Source organism: Benincasa hispida, chromosome 6, assembly GCF_027475165.1.
Source record: "Benincasa hispida cultivar pf3 chromosome 6, pf3_genome.v1.1, whole genome shotgun sequence".
In the NCBI taxonomy this organism is placed as follows: domain Eukaryota; kingdom Viridiplantae; phylum Streptophyta; class Magnoliopsida; order Cucurbitales; family Cucurbitaceae; genus Benincasa; species Benincasa hispida.
Window position 1 is genome coordinate 31,300,471 of NC_143483.1, and position 20,321 is coordinate 31,320,791.

General features: G+C 32.2%; 1 protein-coding gene across 1 annotated transcript; it reads left to right on the forward strand.

Moving 5' to 3' along the window:
- Nucleotides 1-8,334: 8,334 nt before the first annotated feature.
- On the forward strand, nucleotides 8,335-19,996 carry LOC120080352 (uncharacterized). The gene is made up of 6 exons (XM_039034995.2): nucleotides 8,335-8,772; nucleotides 8,965-9,142; nucleotides 16,839-16,936; nucleotides 18,454-18,550; nucleotides 19,363-19,448; nucleotides 19,558-19,996. Exons 1-6 carry the CDS (start codon nucleotides 8,524-8,526, stop codon nucleotides 19,609-19,611), a joined length of 762 nt encoding a protein of 253 aa, XP_038890923.1. The 5' UTR covers nucleotides 8,335-8,523; the 3' UTR covers nucleotides 19,612-19,996.
- The last annotated feature ends 325 nt before the right edge of the window (nucleotides 19,997-20,321 follow it).

The window sequence follows — 20,321 nt, forward strand, 5'->3', positions numbered from 1 at the left end:
GTTCAGAAACGCTTGAGCCAGTCTATCCCAAGTGGTGATTCTCCTAGCGTAAGAGAATCAAGTCAATTCTTGGCCATATCCTGCACAAAAATGGAAATAAACATAAATGAATATCATCAGGAGTAACAACGTCTATTTTTACCGTACTGCAAATCTTCAAAAAGGAGTGTATTATTAACATTAAGAGGTACATATGTAATCCCAGGCTGGACTATAGGAACAACTAGTTAGAAGTAGTCTTGAATCGTTTTGAGTACTGGTTGCAAAGCCATGGAATCAAACACGGATATTTAATTTCTCCTTAGGTTTCGCCTAAAAGTTCGTTCTATCTCTAGATCAAAAGGAAGAAGTTCAGACCGGCGACTATGTTGCATGCACTATAAAAACAACAAGAAAAATTACTCACAAAAAAATAAAAATAAAATACACTCTAAATTAAATCGTTCTTATCACCTTAATATTAGTAAAATATAATAAAACTAATTCCTCGACAACAACGCCAAAAACTTGACATGTGCAAGTGTATGCATCAAAGTAACAAAATAAACTAGGTATCGTTCTCAGGGAATTAGATATTTGATTTAACTATCTATCAAGTAATATTTTCGACTTTATTTAAGGAATCAAAACGGAATGGTTTTATAAGCAATAAATTAAAGAAGGCGAATAAATGTTCTAACTAGGAATTCACTTGACTAAGATGTCCTAGGGTATGATCTCATTCAACATTGTTATAGATTCAAAATATTTTCTTTCAATTAAATCAAGGTATCAACATAGGCCTAAAAGGTCTATGATCCGCACTCTTTCTTATGTCTAGAAGCCAATTCTATTTTCATGCAACTGAAACTAAAAGTAGCATTAAACCTCTTCGTTCTTAGCCTCTAACATTTTCCTATCATTCTTATGCATATTCTAATGTAGTTTATCATGCTAGTTTTGGTTTAAAAATATCTTTCTCAAGTAGACTAAAAATCCTTACTCAATTAAATGGTGATCAAGCATTCAATTGGGAAAAGTGCAAACATGATAAAAAGCCAATACATTCTTTTAATCAAAATAATCAATAACCATCCATAAACAACATTGAAATCAATAAAACCCTAGAACTACGAAATAACGTAGCCATTTATGTTCAAAATACAAGCCCCAAACATGTTGTACAGAGATAAAAAGAAAGAGATTAAAGGGACGAAAGAATTAGTCGTCGATCAATCTGTTGCTGAAAATACATCAACGTCTTCGTCTTGATCCCACTTTAATCAACTCCACGATCAAGCTCTGATAATCTCTCTGAACAACAGCCTCTTGGTCTTTGTGAAAAAATCTTAAGTGATTCCAAGTCAGACTCCTTTCAAAAGACAACAAAAAAAACTTAAATAGGACTAGAGTCATCATAGTGTCGCTATAAGTGGGCACGACTTCCTTTAGAAATCATGTACGTCAGTTTTTTGGAGCGTCTACTCTGCTTTGTAGCCTCGGGTTCTTTGCGTTGGGCACGATACCGTTGTGCATGGTGTTGCCCTTGTTCCACGCCTTTTAGCCCCCTTTTTACTATTCTTTTGCTCTAAATCAAAGTTTGACCTTTTTAAGGGGTATTTTGGTCTTTCTACATCACATTTGACTGTTCCGTTCTAATTGCTTGTTTCCTACAAAATAATAAAAAAAAAAAATCAAATAATTCATTTGTGCAATAAAATTAAACAAAATCTAAGCCCAAGAAAGCACTTTTCAGGTGCTTTTTAGTATCCTTGAAATAACTAAAGGAAAGGGAGAAAAAGTTTTTCAAAAAGTTGTTCTCTGTTTGATTATACTAAAGATGAAGACTCTCTTTCTCTGCTTTTCTCCACTCTATAAAGTCCTTTATATAGGACTTAATTAGGTTAAACCTTATTAATTATAATTATTCATTTTAATATCTCATATTAAAATGACAATTATTTAAATAATAATTAAATATATTAATTCTTCAATTCTAATTTGAATCTCATTCAAATCAACTTTATAACAATACTTATATTATATCTAATACATTTAATATATTTTTCTTAATTTAACACATAAATTTTAAAAGTTCAAACTATTCTTTCAATACCTTTGATCCCTATTGGTTCGTTGTGAGCTAATAAGGGAACCTTAAGGATTTATAGATTATAAGGTCCAATAATACATGATGAATCTAAACTGTTTAATTAATTAATCTTCATTCATTAACAATAAGGCAAACCACTATAAACCCGTAGTTGCACTCTTATGCACTGTAAGACAAGTTTCGTCCATGGGTATAACCATTACATGCAAGTCAATCCTTCAAGAGTTGTTAGTAATTACAGCTAGGTTAAAAGTTCATTTTACCCCTATAATTACCTCTACCTTCTTAAGTACCACTAATCCTTTAATGAACAATTTGTTTATGATCCAACCATAAACCAAGTTCCTCATTGGCCAATGAGAGTGGAGCTTCATTGTTCAAGTTTTGAAATCAACACTCAAGGAAACTACTCGTTTACTTTCCCTATACGGGAAGGAGCGAATTCCATCTTGTGAAATTACGTTCTCAGCTTCTTATTTGATCAAATCCCTAAAATGGTAGGCATATTGAGTCAGGGACTTGAGTCACTCTCACCCATACAAATCAAAGAATGAGCCCTCACAGGAAAAAGTTCATAACTCACTTAAGATTAAGACCGAGTTACATATGATCATCATGTGAAATACAAACCTCTTCAATCAACAAACTAATAGAAAAAGATTAAATATTTCGCGATATAGTTTCATACAAACTCTTTGTATAAAATACCACCACTCGCATGTCTCCACATAAACAATTTGGATCTAATCGTTTGTAACAACTATAAAATGGATCGTATCCATAATGTTACTAAGATAAGACACCAAACCTTACCTTATACTATAGACTCATAAGTTATTAATTGAATATGATCCATCTGTATCTCAATCACATATTGTTGAATATTACATCTAATAACCTTGGATTTTTTCTATAACATATAATTTGATATTACATATTTAATAATTATTAAATAATTAATTAATTACGAGGCTTTAGAGCACAAATCCCAATAGTCTCCCACTTGTATTAAAGCTATTGAGACATGTACTCTAAGACATACTTTATACCCAATCTTTATAGGTTCAGAAGTGGTGGAAATGATAAAAAAAAAAAAAAAAAAAAAAAAAGAGAGAGAGAGAGAAAGATTGATAGGTTTCGAGGTAGAGCCAACAAGTTTAGAGTTGCAACCAAATTCAAGGACCTTAGTAACTTAAGATTCATGGCTGTCTTGGGAAAAGAATACATCTTGTCATTATTATCTTTGTTCTGGGATGAAATCAAGATTACCTTTAGGATTTTTTTTGGAGATTGGAAGTCTGCAGAATCTTGATTCTTTTGGGGGGGGGGGGGAGGAACTTATAGATGGAGTTTGATATCTTAACTAGGAACCATAGTTATTTTTCCCTAAATGAAGATTTGGATTAGATGAAGCCTAAACACAATCTTTAATAAGATAGTCAAGCAAATAACGGAAGTAACAAATGTTTGGAAGACGTTCATGTTTAAGAAGGATCCAATTTACTAAAGAGGGTTCTTCAATTTTGAATATGATGCCACGTCTAAGAGGTTTTGAGACATCAATATCCGTACAGACTGAAGACTAGACTTCAAATCATTCCCATACTCATCACAATCCACCACATTAAGAAATTTTCCAATAGCATTTTCGTGGTTGTTTGGTTGAAGGGTTTTCTGCATGGGAATTGACACAGACTTCCAAATCGCATGTATAGTTCACAGTTTTCAACCATTTTCCAACCATTTTCCTAGGAATAAGTTATTCCCATTCCCATACATTCTCATTTCTCACCGAGAAGAGTTTTTTATTTCCTTTCAAAACTGTGAGTTTTCTATTTTTTCTTTTTCATCTGTTTTTATTTTATATATAATTTCACTTTAAATATAGTTAATTAATTAAGTAATTAATATTAATTTAATAAAAATAATATAAATATTTATTTGAATAAATCAATAATAATCTATTAAAATATTTATTTAACTTATTTTTATAATAAAATTTTATTAAATGAATGTAATTACTTTTTTAAACAAATTAATAATTTATTAGCTAACAATATCTTAAATATATTTAATTAATAAACTAGGATTAGTTAAATTTAATTAGTACAAAAAATCTATTTCTATAATAATAATTTATTACTTTATTGTTTTTTAATAACCAAGCAATTATTTATTGAGATCAATTTTAATTTGATCATTTGTTATGAACATGTAATCATTATTGATCAGTTAACTATTTATTATTATTAACTTCTATTACTTCATTCATTATTAGCATATCATATTTACAAAAAAAAAAAAAAAAAAGAAATAGTATCCTTTATTAATAAATCATTTTTATCTTTATCTTTTTTACTTTTTATAAAATTATTGTTTATTAAAATATATATTCTTATATAATTTAATTAAAAATTAAAATTACTAATGTTGAAATTGACCGATTATAAAAATAATTAGATATTGGATTATAATTAGTATATGTTCATTAAATATATTAATTGGTTATTTTTTAATTATAAATACTCATTTTTCAAATATTTATAACTAAAATTATTATTGATTCATAATTAATTAATATTGTTATTGATATATTGAATATTGTTTATTGGTTAATATATTAATCTATTACAATTATAAAAGATTTTTATATTACTTTCACAAATTAAATACAAACATAATTTTTATTCATAAAATTAATCAAACACAACCATCTTTGATTCTAAAAAATCTTATTCTCAAACGTTCTTTATTCTATGTATCTATAAAACTTTAAATCAAAGAGTTCTTTAGCTATTGGTTTATTGAAACAAGCAAGAGGAAGATCCGTAAAACGTTCCAAAGACGAGAACCATTTTGAAAATCATCTTTAGGTAATTTTTTAGAAGAGCTTATTAGGACCAAGGTCTTTTTTTTTTTTTTTTTTGTTTTGACAACCAAGGTCGCTAAATGAACTTTATAAAAAAGATTGTTTTTAAATATAGAAAAATAAACTAAAATATTTACAAGATATAATAAAATTTTATAACTATCAATGATAGACACGGATACTGCTAGAGATTGATAGACTTCTATCAATGTTTATCGATATCACTGATAGAAACTGATAGAAGTCTATCAGTGTTTATCAACGTTTATCATTGGTAGTTCTAAATTTTGCTATATTTTATAAATATTTTCAACAGTTTTACCATTTGAAATAATTTATCTTATAAAAAAGATTCAAGAATTTTAAAAGAAATATATTTTTTCCCCAAGTTTAGAATTTAAATGAACCAAAGTAAAGAATCCCCGGATAGAGGAAGACTCTCAAGGACCGGGGAGAGCTCCTTCTTGAAGGAATACTTTTTAATTTTGTTATTAATAATTCTCGATGAACCAAAGTAGTCTTACTCTTGTAATTATTAGGTTACAAAATATTTTTGGTCCCTAAACTTTCATAAAAACAACAATTTAGTCTCTAAACTTTAGTTTATAACGATTTAGTTTACATACTTTCAATTTTGTAATAATTTAGTCCTTGAACTTTAGTAGATAACAATTTCATCCTTATACTTTTAAATTCATAACAATTTAGTCCCTAACGTAAATAAATTTATTAAAATTAGATGTTAATTTTTATTATTTTATGATGTAAGACTTTGTATTTTATAAAAATATCGAGTCTCTAATTAGTCTATCGATATATTTATGCAAGAAATCTCATTAAATCTTAACACTAATTACTAAATTATTATGTAGTAAAGTTTATGACTAAAATGTTATAAAATTGAAAGTCTAAGAACTAAATAATGATTGATAAAAATTTAAGGACTAAAAGTGATCATTAATCTTATTAATTAAAAAGAATAAAATACTTTTCATCACACTTTCCCAAGTTTTATTATATTTTTATATATTTATAAAAAAGAAAGAAACCTTGGAGCCCATCATTTTCTTCTCTTTGCGCCTCTTTCAATTTCTATTGTTCTCTCTCTGTTTCTCCTTTCTCCCATCGACATTCAGCCGCAACAGATCGGTGACGGTCACCCACCAAGTTTCTCTCTTCACCCTCACTTTCTATGACGGTCACTCGCACCAGATGTACTTGTTTGCACTTTCTATCTTTTCTTGGAATAATGAGGATTGAGCTAGACGATCAAAGAGCAATGGAGAAGAGGAAACCCAAAAGCAGACAAAGAAGGTTAAACTCGCGAGAGATCATTCGAGACACCCATTGATGGAAATCAAAAGAGAAGACAAACCAGAGAAGATTAGGGGTGTTCATGCCTTGGTTGGGTTGAAACATTTTTTGGGTCCAATTGTTCGAATTGTAATCCAAATAATTCTTACTAAAAAATAAATTCAACTCCATTATTAAATATTTAGATTATAATGATTCGGATGAATCGAATCATTTATTAAAATTTTTGTTCTAAAAAGAAGTAAAACATAAATATGTAACAATCTAATTTAATTATTTTCATACATTGAATTAAGATTAACAACTCAATCTTAATTTATATGATGAATATTTTTTTTATAAAGAGTAAAGAAATTACTTTTAAGAGTTGTTGAATAATAATTTATTTAAAAAATATTGAAATTAAATAAAATTAAAATCAATATATATATAAACAATCGTGTTATAAGTAATAAAAAATATATATTTTAAAGTTAATAATAAATCCGAGTTGGTTTGAGTTATATTAAGTGAACTCATGAACCAATCCAACTCATAAAGTTTTCATTTATTTGAACCAAACCTAACCCAAATGAGTTGATAATCCAACCCAAATTGCACGGAATGAATTAGGTTAATCGGATTTTTTGAACACTCCTAGAGAAGATTAGGCAAATGAAATGATAGAGAAGAGTTATGAAATAATCTTTTACATTTGGATTTCTAAATAGCCATGGTTGGATTTGACACTTTTAATGACCACTTACGTTGAATTCGTATTTGACATATTTGTTTTATTTATAATTTTGACCTTAAAGTCTAATTTTTTTCCTTAAAAAAACTACTAACTTACAACTTTATAAAAACATTTAAGCCATAAAATTACCTGGTGCTTCTATTATTCTCTTTATTCTTATTGTAGTCTATATATCTTAAGTGAAGTGTACAATTTCATTTATTTATTTGTTTGTTTTTTAGATAAATAAATATCAAACTATTAACAAAAATGGGAGTAAGAGGGTATTGAAGGAGAGGGGAGAAAAAGAGAGAAAGAAAAAGAAATAAGATCGTATTAACGGTTGTATATATTAACATGTATGTTAGATTCTTTTTAAAAGTTCAAAGTATTTTTAAATTTTTTGAAAGTTTAGGAGTATTTTTGACACAAAACACTAACACTTTTCATCTAAAATTAATGGTATGTGTATTTTAAACTTATTTTCGAAGTGTATGGGTAATTTTAAGGCTTTTGAAAGTTCAAAAATATTTTTTAAGTATGGAATTTAGAGTTTGCGGGTATTTTGTATAATTCAAGGTCTGTTTGGTAGATAATTCAAATTTTGCTTTAAGTTTTTAGATTCACAAATTTAAGAAATATGTGTTTGGTAGACAATCTCATATTCTGTTTCTGAAAACTTTTTACAGATTATGTAAACCAAAAAGTACAAACTATGAAAATAATATTTTTACTTTTATGTTTTTGAAAACTTTTTCTAGATTATGTGAAATAAAGAAAAAATATTTAAAAATACAATATGTCATTTTATAAACTCATATATTTTATAAATTATATCATATTATAAACTAATAATCACATAAAAATTTTAAACATAAATTATATTTATAAATGGTTAATAATAATAATTTATCGTGAACTAAATACTAATGAATAACTCCAACTAGATTTATAATTTAAAAATATATAACATTAAATATATTTTAAATAAGAAAATTATTTCAAATAACAAAACTACTAAAAATATTTACAAAATATAGTAAATTTTCCTAATCTATCCGTGATAGATACGAATAGACTTTTATCAGTGTCACTAATGTATCTATCAATATCATTAATAGACACTGATAGAAGTCTATAATGTCACTGATAAATACGGATAGAAGTCTATCAATGTCACTCGTAGACTCTGATAGACTTCTATCGGTGTTTAAGTGTATTATTGATAGATTTTGAAATTTTGTTATATTTTATAAATATCTTGATTCATCTTTATATACTTTGAAAATAATATTTTAAAAAAAGTAATTATTTAAATTAGAATTCAATTTCAGTATTTTTTTTGTTTTCATTTAAATTCATTGTTTTCATATTTATGTTTTCGAAGTTAGCATGCCTTATTGAAATAAAAGGTTCGGTAACCTCAATCCAGAAGTTCTAAAGCTTCTAATTTGTAATTTTCTAGTGCGCTACCCGGCGAAGCTCGCGATTCCCAGCCTGAAAATCGGAGCATTTTCTTATTTGCTGTTGGCTATGGCGGGTCCTTCCTCGGCTCCTTCAGCACCTTCTTCCTCATCAGGTTCCCAATTTACGTATTCAAACGGTTCCTACTTTCCTTTACCGTTCCATCTCCAGCAGTCTGCTCCAGCAGCGGCTGCCCCCCAGTATCCCTCTCCCTATGTCGCCCCTCCAGGTCCTCCGGCAGTTCCCCTCCCCGTCGCATCTGTTTATCCGCCTCCTGCTCCGGCTCCTGCTGTCTATACTCTCCCTCAATACCAGCAGGTTAGCAAAATATGCATACGATCTGAATTTTTACTGGGAAATTGTGGTGTTCATCTATTTTGAATAAGGTTTGTGGGGAATTGTTGTGGAGCGGGACGTTTCTGATGGCTAATGGGATTTTTTTAGTTCAATTTACGGCTTTAGCATCTCGTAATTTTCTTTTTCTTTTTGAATTTTACTTATTATAAACAGGCCCAACAATTGTTTCAAAGGGATGCTCAAACGATAACACCGGAAGCTCTTGAGAGTGTTAAAGCTGCCCTTGCAAGTAGTGAGATCGAGCATAAAGCAGAAACAAAAAAGAAAGCTATTCCTCGCAAAGCTGCCGGGCAATCTTGGGAGGATCCAACACTTGCTGAGTGGCCTGAAAGTATGCATTATCTGCTTTCTTTGCTTTCACGTATTTGCAATCATTGGGCTTGTTGTGGTGTCCTTTCTTTTTCCTTTTTTAAAAAATGTTTCGCTAGGAATAGTTATAATTGTTTTGGGTCTTTTTATATCAGCTTGAACCAATAGATGTTCCTTTTAGTTACTAGATCTATCACAACTTTTAGCCTTGGTAAATTTCAAGCAAGGACCAAATACTTGGCTTTGGACTTGAGATCCCTATTGAAAATTTTTAGTCCAGTCCCCCATGGATGATTTTATTTTAAAAGGAAAAGGTAAGAATCCTCCATTTGAGTCTTTTTGGAAGAGGCATTGTCTGAAGAAAACCAAACCTTTATTTTGGGGCTGAGTTATGGTGGTTTGAATATAGGAAAGATGTTGCAAACGAGGATGCCTTTTCATTCATTATCACCACATTGGTGAATTATGTCTCGAGGAGTCTCTGAATCTCAAATTCACTTATTTGTTCAATGCAAACTTGCCGAAAGATCTTGGAATTTAATATTGAAGGCATTTGATTGGTCGTCATGAGCCATGCCAGACAACATCTAAGATGGTCTTGCAACTATATAGGTGGTCATTTTTTTAAACTGTCTAAGAAATTCCTATGGGAGGCTATGATCATTCATCAAGGCTTTCTTATTGAGGATTTTCAATAGTTATATTTCTCCTTTGGTCAATTTTTGGATCTCTTCTTTCTTTATCCCTTTTATGTGATCTAAATGTATGGATCCGTTTAAAGACCTTACTAGTTACTTCATTAGTCACTTCTTGGATATTATTTTTGGAACCCATGATGAGTGGTTGGGTTTTACCTTTCTATAATTTCATTAATCAATGAATTAGTTTACTTGTTTCCTCTCTGGGAAAAAGTAAAACAGTACAAAATAAAACAAAGACAAAAACAAGAGGTTCTTTTTGGCTAAATATTTCTTAAGGTGGTAATGAGCCAGGGAGGAATAAGGATGTTGCTAACATAATGGAAAGAAGGGAGATGGATGGTTTTACAAGGAAGCCTAAGGAGGCAATGAAAAAGCTCTTTGCTTTCTAAAGGGGGCGTCTTTCTGTTATCTCATTGGTATTAAATGGTTTGCCTCTATACTTTCTTTTCTCTTCTTAAAGCTCGTAAAGGGGTCATTAATAGCAAGGAGAAGTTGATCAAAGACTTTTTTGGGAACAAAGGTGGCTGTAATCTAGGATCACATTTGGTGAATTGGAAGACCGCCTCTCTACCCCTTATTTAGGGTGGCCTTGGGATCGATTCTCTTGAACAAAGAAATTTAGCTCTCCTTACTAAATAGTGTTGTAGATTCGCTTTGGAGGAAGGTGATGGCCAACATCTAAGGGAAGACTCGCTAGGTTGGAGTTTTTCTTTGCCCTTGGGTAGTTCAAAGAACGGGTCTTGGTTTGATGTCACAAAGATTGTGCCTTTGTATCTCAGGAAGATGTCTGGGTCGGCTCAAGCGCTCTTAAAAATACCTATCCATAGGCTATGGTATTTCTTTGAAGAAAAATGCTACTGTGGTTGATTGTTAGGATGATGAGCTGAGAACTTGGAACCTTAACTTTAGAAGATGGATTGTTAGGATGATGAGGATGCTAGAGGTGTGTCAACCTAGTTGAGATGTCCGGGTGCGCCTGCTGATCCCCATTCTTTAAGTTGCAACTAGCTTTTATGTATCATTATACTTTGAGCACTATACACTTTTCATTACATCAATGAAAGGTTATGTTTCTGTTAAAAAAAAAAAAAAGAAGATGGATTTTTGATACAGAGCTGTGTGAATGGATTGGCTTGACAGAGAGGTTGCATGGATTTAGATTGGGCCATGATGCTAATAAAGTGAGTTGGTCCTTGGTAGGGGTGTCATGGGTTAGGTTGGGTCAGGTTAGAGTAGTTTTCTGGACCAATTTGAAAATTCTGGTTGGTCAGATACTGATCAACCTTACCTATGAAGGCAACCCAACCTTTTTATTTTTAGGCATCAATATAGCAGCATGGAATGAATCAAAATTATAAGAAATGGCGAAGAAGAAACCCATTTTCCTTAAGGAAGTCGAAAGGCACAACTTACAACTTAGTAGTATATTGTGAGGTTTTGGAAAAATGAAATGTTTGCCACCAATAAATGATAGAAGGATTTGTTTGGATGGGTATTTTTTATGATCCAATTAAATAGTGTTCAAACAAATGGTAAATACACCACTTTTAGGTTGTGAGTGATGATGTGATTTGATGGAGATGGAGAATGAAATGAAAACTATGAAACCCTAAAATATATATTTGTATATATATGTAGCTGAACGATTCAGTTTGAATTGAACTGGAGATTTTTTTCTTGAACTCGAGAACCGAACTAAACCGGCCAGTTCTTGCAAAACAAAACCCAAACCAACCTAAAATCAATTCTAACCAAACCCAACCTTATACTTTGGGTTGGGTTGGTTGGGTTTGTTTTATGAAGCACTGACACTTCATATTAGAGGTGGTATCAGTGTTGGACACTGATTCACGTGTCCGACACGCCAATTTGCATGTCCCTTTTTTTTAAAAAATTTTTTGGACATGTTGGGACACGGTGAAGAATCTTCACTGACACGCTGAACAGAACATTTGAAGAGGAAATGGTTTGAAATTGGGCCCAAATTAAAAGTTCATTACTTCTCTTTTTTAAATAACACAAGAAAGTCAATTAAATAGAATATAACCTTTCAACTCCACGTCTCCTCTCCACCTCCCTCCTTGTCATGCATCTCACGGAAACCAGCAGTCCAAACGTCACAACCCATTTGATTCAACATCTCAACTTTTCTCATTGGAGTAGAAGGTGCCGCTGGGATGCCGTTCCATGCTTGCCGGTCGCTGTTGCTTGCTCGACGTGGACGCTGCTTGTGATTCATTAGTTCTTCACTTCTTCTTTCAAGTATGATGTATTATTATTATTTTACATTTCTAATTCTAGTGCACTGCCCTTTCTTTTTATTTTATAATTTATATTGCTGCTTATCAGTAATAAAATCAACTTTCAAGTTTCAAGTATGTATTATTATTTTTAAATGTTAGGATGAAACTCTTTCACCCACTGTCCACGCCACCATCCAACTTCAAATCATCAAATGTTTTATTTTGTTCTTAACCCACTGCCATTCGGAGTAATCAAATATTTTATTTTATAGTTTCATTAGCCTTCAGTTTTTACTTTTTGTATGGAGAACTACTTTCCATTTCCTTTCATTTTCTATTGAGAGCTTTGTTATGTTGAATGTTGGACAACGTATTTTGTTGATTTGTACATCTACAAACTATAATGGTTTTGGTTAATTAACTTGACAGTTGACATTTTATGCTTTTTTTAGTGAAAGACATTTAGTATTTTATGTTAAATTTACAATATATTATAAAAATATAATTAAAAAATAGCGTACCCCGAACGTGTTCGTATCCTAGTATTTTAGAAATTGGCGTATCGCTGTGTCCTGTCGTGTCCGTGTCCATGTCCCGTGTTCGTGTCCGTGCTTCATAGGGTTCGTTGAACTTCCCTAGTCCTTGGATCCCTTGGGATCTTTCTCCACAAAGTCTCTCTTCCTTAATCTGGTCACCTCAAGACACCTTTCCTTAAGTGTTTTCTGGTGAAGCTGATTTGGGAGTAGGTTCTTAAGTAGGTGAATATCTTATAATCGGTGGTTCACAGGAACCTAACTACCTAAGAGAGGATCCATAGCAAAGCTCTATTACTCTTAGCCCCTCTATTTGTGTGCTTTGTCTGCACTGTGATGGAATCTTTGGATCACATTCTGTTGCACTGTTCCTTTGCTAGAAGTTGTTGGGCCAGGTTGATAAGCTTTTTTGAGATGCAGCCTTGTCTCCCCAGGAAGGTGAATTTTTGGCTCTTGGAGTCTTTGAGAGGATGCAATTTGAAGAACAAAGCTAGATTCTTGTGGTAGTTTGCTTCGAGAGCTCTCCTTTGGAACCTATGGCTGGAACGAAATAAAAGGGTTTTTTAAGATAAGTCTAGTTCTTTTGAGTTTTTCTGGAGATTCCCTACAACTTACTACATTTTGGTGGTGCCATAATTATAGCAAATTCTTTGGTTATTTACCTATGATTCTTTTGGATTGGAAAATTGTTTTAATTTCGGAGTATTGTGAGGAAGCTTGGTGCATTGGAGGAGACTTCAACATAACAAGATGGAATCACGAAAGATTTCCTATTGGAAGAGTTACAAGAGGAATGAAAAAGTTTATTAAGTTCATTCAAGATGCAGGGTTGTTAGAAGTATCATTATCCAATGGAAATTTCACATGGTCTATGGATGGTATCTCAAAATCACATTCTCTACTAGATAGATTCCTCATCAATAAAGAACGGGACGATTTATTTGATAACTCAAGAGTTAGTAGAAAAGCAAGGCTTTTTTCGGATCATTTTCCCTTGCTCTTAGAAGCTGGAGTAGTTTCTTGGGGTCCTTCCCCTTTTCTTTTTTGCAATAGTTGGATGAGGATTAATGAGTGCTCAAAGGTCATCCAAAAAGTCTTGGATCGTGATCAATTAGAAGGTTGGGCAGGTTTTACAATAGCCTTAAGTTGCACAAGGTAAAAGATAAAGTTAAATATTGGTTTGCAGAATATGAACTAGAAAGAAAAAGAAAAGAGAAAGATTTATTATCTAAGTTGACCTTTTTTGATTCAAAAGCCGAGAGAGAAGACCTTTCAATTATTGAAATGGATATTAGATTAGCCATCAATGGAGATCTTATGAATTTATACCTTTTGGAGGAGAGGAACTTAATTCAAAAAAGCAAATTGAATTGGTTCAAATTGGTTGGCGTGGATTCTTCTATATGGTTCCCTTAATTGCTCATCCACATTGCAACACAAGCTACAAAACAAACTTATATCACCCTCAATTTGTCCTCTTTGCTTAGCTAACGGGGAAGAAATGCAACAATTGTTTTTTAATTGTTCCTTCTCAAGTAATTGTTGGTGGAAATTATTTTCTTGCTTTGGTGTATAATGGGTTTTTGGGAATTCAGTTAAGGACAACATTCTTCATTTGTTGGCTGGTCCTTCTCTTGCCTATAGAGCTCAGAATTCAGATACTATGTGCAAATGCAGTTAAAGCTTTGGTTTCTGAGATATGGTTTGAATGTAACCAGAGAGTTTTCCATGATAAATTTATAGATTGGCCTAATAGATGGGGTCAACCCGACTACTAGCTTCTACTTGGAGCACAATCCAAGCATTTTGAAGATTATTCTATCCAAGATATTTGTCTTAATTGGAATGCGTTTTTATTCTCTATGTAATCAAGTCAAATGATTTAGTTTGTTCGTACTCTTTGAATTCGTGTATCTCGTATTGGATATGATGAGTATGCTATGGGGTGTCAACATAGTTGATAGGTCCGGGTGCACCTACTAATCCTCAGTTTTCAGTTCTTGTTTGCTTTGGTTTGATATTTTGTCTCTTTGTATTTTGTCCCATTGTGATTGTGCTATTGCTCTTTTCATTATATTAACGAAAAGTTTCGTATCCGTTTCAAAAAAAAAAAAAAAAGATTGTTTGTATGTTGTTTCTTTTTTGGGTGGCGGAGGCTCTCTCATCCCTAATCCTCAGGTTTATTGACCCTTTGCCCTTTTTCCTTTTTTCTTTCTTTCGTCTTTTATAAAAACAATGGTTTGAAGAATCATCCTCTAAGGTAATTGGTGGTGGGAAGGGACCTCGACCTGCGAAGGTAGGAAGGCTTATGTTTATGCCTAGGAAATATAAATGCTCCATTTTTTCAAGTATTGGATGCCTATCAAACATAGACATGCTCCAACACACACTTGGCATATGAAAAAAGTGTACTTTTTCAATATTCTTTAATTTCTTGACACAATTTGAAAAAACAAATGATGTCCTTTCTAGCATCCCAATCATCATCTTTTTACTTTCTAATGCCCTGGGAAGTGCTAAAGAGCTTGGAAAGATTTATTCGTGATTTCTTTTGGAGAGGAGCAGCAAAAGAAAATGTCAGCGTTCTAGTAAATAATAAATTGGAAGACAACATCTCTCCTCTCTTCCCGAATTTAATGAGAAAAACTATCGGCCTACTTGGGAAATAGGGGTGGAGATTCATGGAAGAAAATAATGCCTTGTGGAAGGAGGTAATTGCCAACAAATACTCTTTTAAGGAAGAATGGTTTCCTTAGCCGAATAGCCATGGGCCAAGCAAAGGTCCGTGGAAATCCATCTTCAAGGCTTGCTGTGTAGCAATGGTTTAAAATTAACCTTGGAAAGGACAGTAAATTTTGGTTTTGGGAGGCTATGTGGATTGGTCATTGGCGCTTAAATCTTCCTTACCAAGAATTTACAATAGTGCTTCTTCAATAGACAACTTTATTAATCAATGTTGGTCCACATCCTCTTAGTTGGGTTAGCCTTTAAAGGAATTTGACTGTCAATAAAACTTGAGAGTGGATCTAGTTCTACAGCCTCATTTAGACAAAATATTCTTCGAATACTGAAGATTCTAAGTCTTGGAGCCTCAAAAGAGGTGGTTAATTTTTGGTTAATTCCTTAATTCCTCAGCTAAGCACTCATCAGGCCCCATCGATATTTATCATGAAAGGCAATTTGGGTGGCCAAAGTCCCTAAGAAAGTGAAAACCTTCCTATAGGTCGTCATTCAAGGCAAGTTAAACACAAGGGATGCTCTACAAAGTAGAATAATCAAATTTTTTACATGTCCCGGATCAAATGAAGAAAATCAGCATCATCTATTCTTCCTTTGCTCTTGGGCAAACTCCTTATGGGCGAGATTATTGAGTTTTTTTGGGCTGTACTGGTGTTCCCTAAAAGAAATGATGGGGCTCTTTTTCGCCTTATTTTTGGAACTCCCTTCAAGGATGGTGGTCATATTTCATGGTATAATGCCATCATGGCAACTTTGTGAAAAATGTGGCTTGAGAGGAACTAGAGGATCTACAATGAGAAGACAACTAGCCTTGACAAGCTTTGGCCTCTATCAAACTCTTCGCATCCATCTGGTGTTCTCTTTCTAAGTCTTTTTGTAATTATGATCTTGTGCATATTTTGGCTAATTGGGAGTCTTTTTTGTGACCCTTTGGTCTGACAAAGATAATTCATCTACCCTTTCATCCTACTTTCTCTCAATCAATATATTTTTTTTGTTTCTTATTAGAAAATAGAAAAAAGAACGAAAAAATACACCCTTATTGGATGATGAATATTAATGATTGTCTATCACTGTTTTAATTATTTAATTTTGTTCTGATGTTGAGATTTAGTTATTATATTTATTTTACATTATTAAGAATATTAACATATTTGTGCTTGCATGCTCGCTTGTACACATAGATAACGTTTTTTGAAGGAGAAAAAATATTCATATCCCCAATGTTTAATGCCCAACCTTTTTAGCAATTCATATTGCTGTGTTAGTGTCATATTGTATTGGTGATGCATTTCATGTTTCTTATATTTTTCCATTGATTTTGATTGATTTCCTTTTCCTGTTGGCTTTTCTAGAAATAATGACTACTATAGAGTATGAATTGAATTAGCGCTTTGAATGTCTTTATGCAGTACTTTCCCCTAACTTTTGAGATTTGTATCTATTGCTATCATCTTTAGCTGGAAGTATCTCTTAGAAAAAATGTCCATTGTTGTTTGTAGATGATTACCGTCTATTTTGTGGAGATCTTGGCAATGAAGTGAATGATGACGTGCTCTCTAAAGCATTCTCACGATTTCCTTCATTTAACATGGCTAGAGTAAGTTCATTTAGTCCAATATTCTACACAATTCACCTTCTATTTTCAATTTTTTGTTTTTGGCATTCTGCATGATCATTAGTTTCCTTGAAAGTCTTGTGGTCTGTTTGAAAAGTGGAAATGCATCTAAGTACATCTTGTTTGTACATTTACTTGTGGTTATGATTGCGTATGAAGCTTCTGAGTATCTGTTCCTTGATTTTCAACTTCTTTTTTTATATTTTTTTAGGTTTAAGTTCTATTTTGGTCTAAACAAACTTTTATATTATTTTGTTTGGGTTAACTTTTAAATATTCTGTTTTGGTCAATAAGCTTTCAATTTTCTCCTTGGAACTGTGTATAATAAACTAATCTAGTCACTGGTATTAATTCTTTTTGTTTTTCGTTTGAAATTTGCTATCTGATTTGTGTAACTCCAAATACTTATCTATGTCGACACTCAACAGATAAAGGAACAAAAGATGTATCGTATCAAGTTTCTGGTAAATGATTTATAGAAATTAAAGGAAAATTAATGACAGCGACAAAATATTCTTTTATGCAAAGCTGAAGGACAAAAATAGAATCATCTGGAAGACCAAAATGAAAAAAGTATTATAGCTCCAGAGTAAAATAGGACTAAAACCTGTTTTTCATGTTTCTTAAATATTATTTGTGAGGTTAAGAATTTTATTTAAGAAAGAGATGATCATCTGACTGGGACTTGTGGAGCTGGAACCTCTTTATGGAGTTTGTATGTATCCCTTAGAATTTACCGAGTTCATGGACTAGCTTGAGTTGTAACATGGTTGGGTCATTTAAGCTTGTCAGAGACAGGTTAGCTCTCGAACTTTTGAAAGTGGGTCTTCTTAGAATTTACCGAGTTCATGGACTAACTTACTGCTTGTGGGGGTAAGAGGAAAGTCTCGTAAAATTTTGGGCACGAAACTACCCATGAAATTTTCAAGAGGGACATGAAGACTGAGCTCTCTGCTTTTAGTAATGATTGGAGATATTTTTCTTTTGGTATTCACTCATGAATCTTGAAGACAGGAGCTGTTATAGTGATTGATTCTGCGATTTCCCCATGTAGGTGCATATAGTCGTGCTTTGTGGTCATTGTATATTCGTGCTGTTAAGTATATATGACTACCTTTACTCCCATGTCATGTCTGGTTGGGTCCTATCATGGAAGGTTTATTTGATTTGTGTTATTGTTTCCTCATGTGTATAGATGAACCAACTTAATTCTCACAAACATTTATAGGTTTTGAACCACGGTCAATTTCGAGGACATTGCCCAATTGTTTAAAAGGCTTCCCATGCATACGTTTTTGGAAGTGGTTTTGATCAATTGAGGCATCTTTTATGAGAAACAATTTCAACTCTGTATCTTGGAAATTATACTATTTTATGACTTTGTGGATTGACTTAAATTATTTTGATATTTTATTTATGGCTTATGGTTATTGATTACACTGTTCTCTGTGGAATATTTTCTATTTACGAATGGATTAACAGCATATAATTTTGTTTAGGTTGTTAGAGATAAGCGAACAGGGAAAACCAAGGGCTATGGATTTGTTAGCTTCTCCAATCCTACTGACCTTGCTGGAGCACTTAAAGAAATGAATGGTAATATGCTGATTTTAGTTATATATCAGTTCGCAGTTGTTTCATCTCTCTGTTGGATTTGTGCTTATTCAATTCTCATGACATCTACTTTGTAATAAAATAAACCCACCCTTGTCGGTGGAGTGCTATAGGACAAGTTCAATTAGGTTGTTATTTAACTTCATTTGTTTGTTTCCTTTTTTAACCAACAAAACTTTTCATTGTTGCGATGAAAAGTGACTGATGCTCAAAAGATACAAACTCCACAAGGAAATAAATATTTTAACATTCTTGTTTAAAAGAATATGAAAGAAAAAAAATCTTGTTTTCTTATACTCTTTATTTTGCACTTTTCTTTTCTCTCTTGAACATTTTGAAGACAATTTTAGATTTTAAACCGTAGGTTTGAAATAAAAAATTGAACTCACAATCTTGTGAAGATCGTCAAGATTTTTAAAGTATTTCTAAAAAGTACAGTACGGAATTATTTTTCTAAAAGAACCAAACAAAAATAAAAGATTACTTTTAAATAGACTCCAAAATTTTCTTTATTAGCACCTCCCTTGGAGGAATTTTCCCTATGAACTAGACCTATCTATAAGAACTAGCATGGATGAATCTCGTGGTTTAATCTTCAAGTTGTGTCTTTTAGGCTGTGGTAGTTAGAGTTTTGAAAGAAGATTTGGAGTTTAACAGGCTTCAATGCCTAATGTTTACTAGAATTTCTCTGAAACTATTCTTCACCTTCCCTTCTTTAAACCTTGAAGTCTTTTCTTCTTTCCTTCTACTTCTTTTTGTTATAGTTTATGTGCTAAGACACTTCTTGGTTGCAGGTAAGTACGTCGGAAATAGGCCGATAAAACTAAGAAAGAGCAATTGGAAGGAGAGGACAGACTATGAAGCCCTGGGAAGACACAAGGTAAAATAACGTACTATGGGGTTGTTCTGTTGCACCCTTATTTCTTGCTTTTTTCAATGTTTGATCTTTTAATTCGGATGAGTTTTTGAATCTACTAATTTAATGACAGAACCACACACAAAAGAAATCGAAGCTTCCAAAGAAGAGTATCTTGCACAAGTAAAGGTCACCTGCATCCTTGTATCTCTGTTTACGCCTGGAATATAATCGTCAATCAAGTGATCGTACCGTATGTCTAACCAGTGTTCAGAAATTTCACGAAGTTAGTATCTGATGGAGCTTTCTGTTCTCCGCTGCAACTCTTTTGAAATTAAGTGATTGTGCATTAGAGAGGAGGATGTTTACTTTGAAGGAATAGATCTTGTAGAGTGTTATGCATTCTCCATTTTCTTTGGCAATTTAATGAAGGAATGGGGAATTAGTTCTGTTTGAAAATGCATAGTTAGCATAAATGGTTGGACATTACTCTTGTAACCTGAAGTGGTTGGGTTCAAATCTCAGGTCATGTGAAAGTGAAACAATACAACTATTCTTGAGCATTGAGCTGATATTGCAACTCTTTTATACATATATATACGGTGGAGAAACCTCCATACTACGCGGGAAAAGGGGCAAAATACTATGAAGTCTGAACTCTGTCTTTTTAGTTCCTGAAGTTTCAAAAGCAATATTTAAAAAATAGTTCTAAATAGTTCCTCACTTAAGTTGACCGTCAATTGACTAATAGAAAAATGAGATCTCATGTGTCAACTTTTATTTCAAGGGTAACTTTTTTAAGTGGCATTTGAAATTATTTCAAATTGGACAAAAGTTTATTCTATCCTAAAAAAATAACAATAAAATTAAACATTAAACATTCTTTCTTGATTTGAG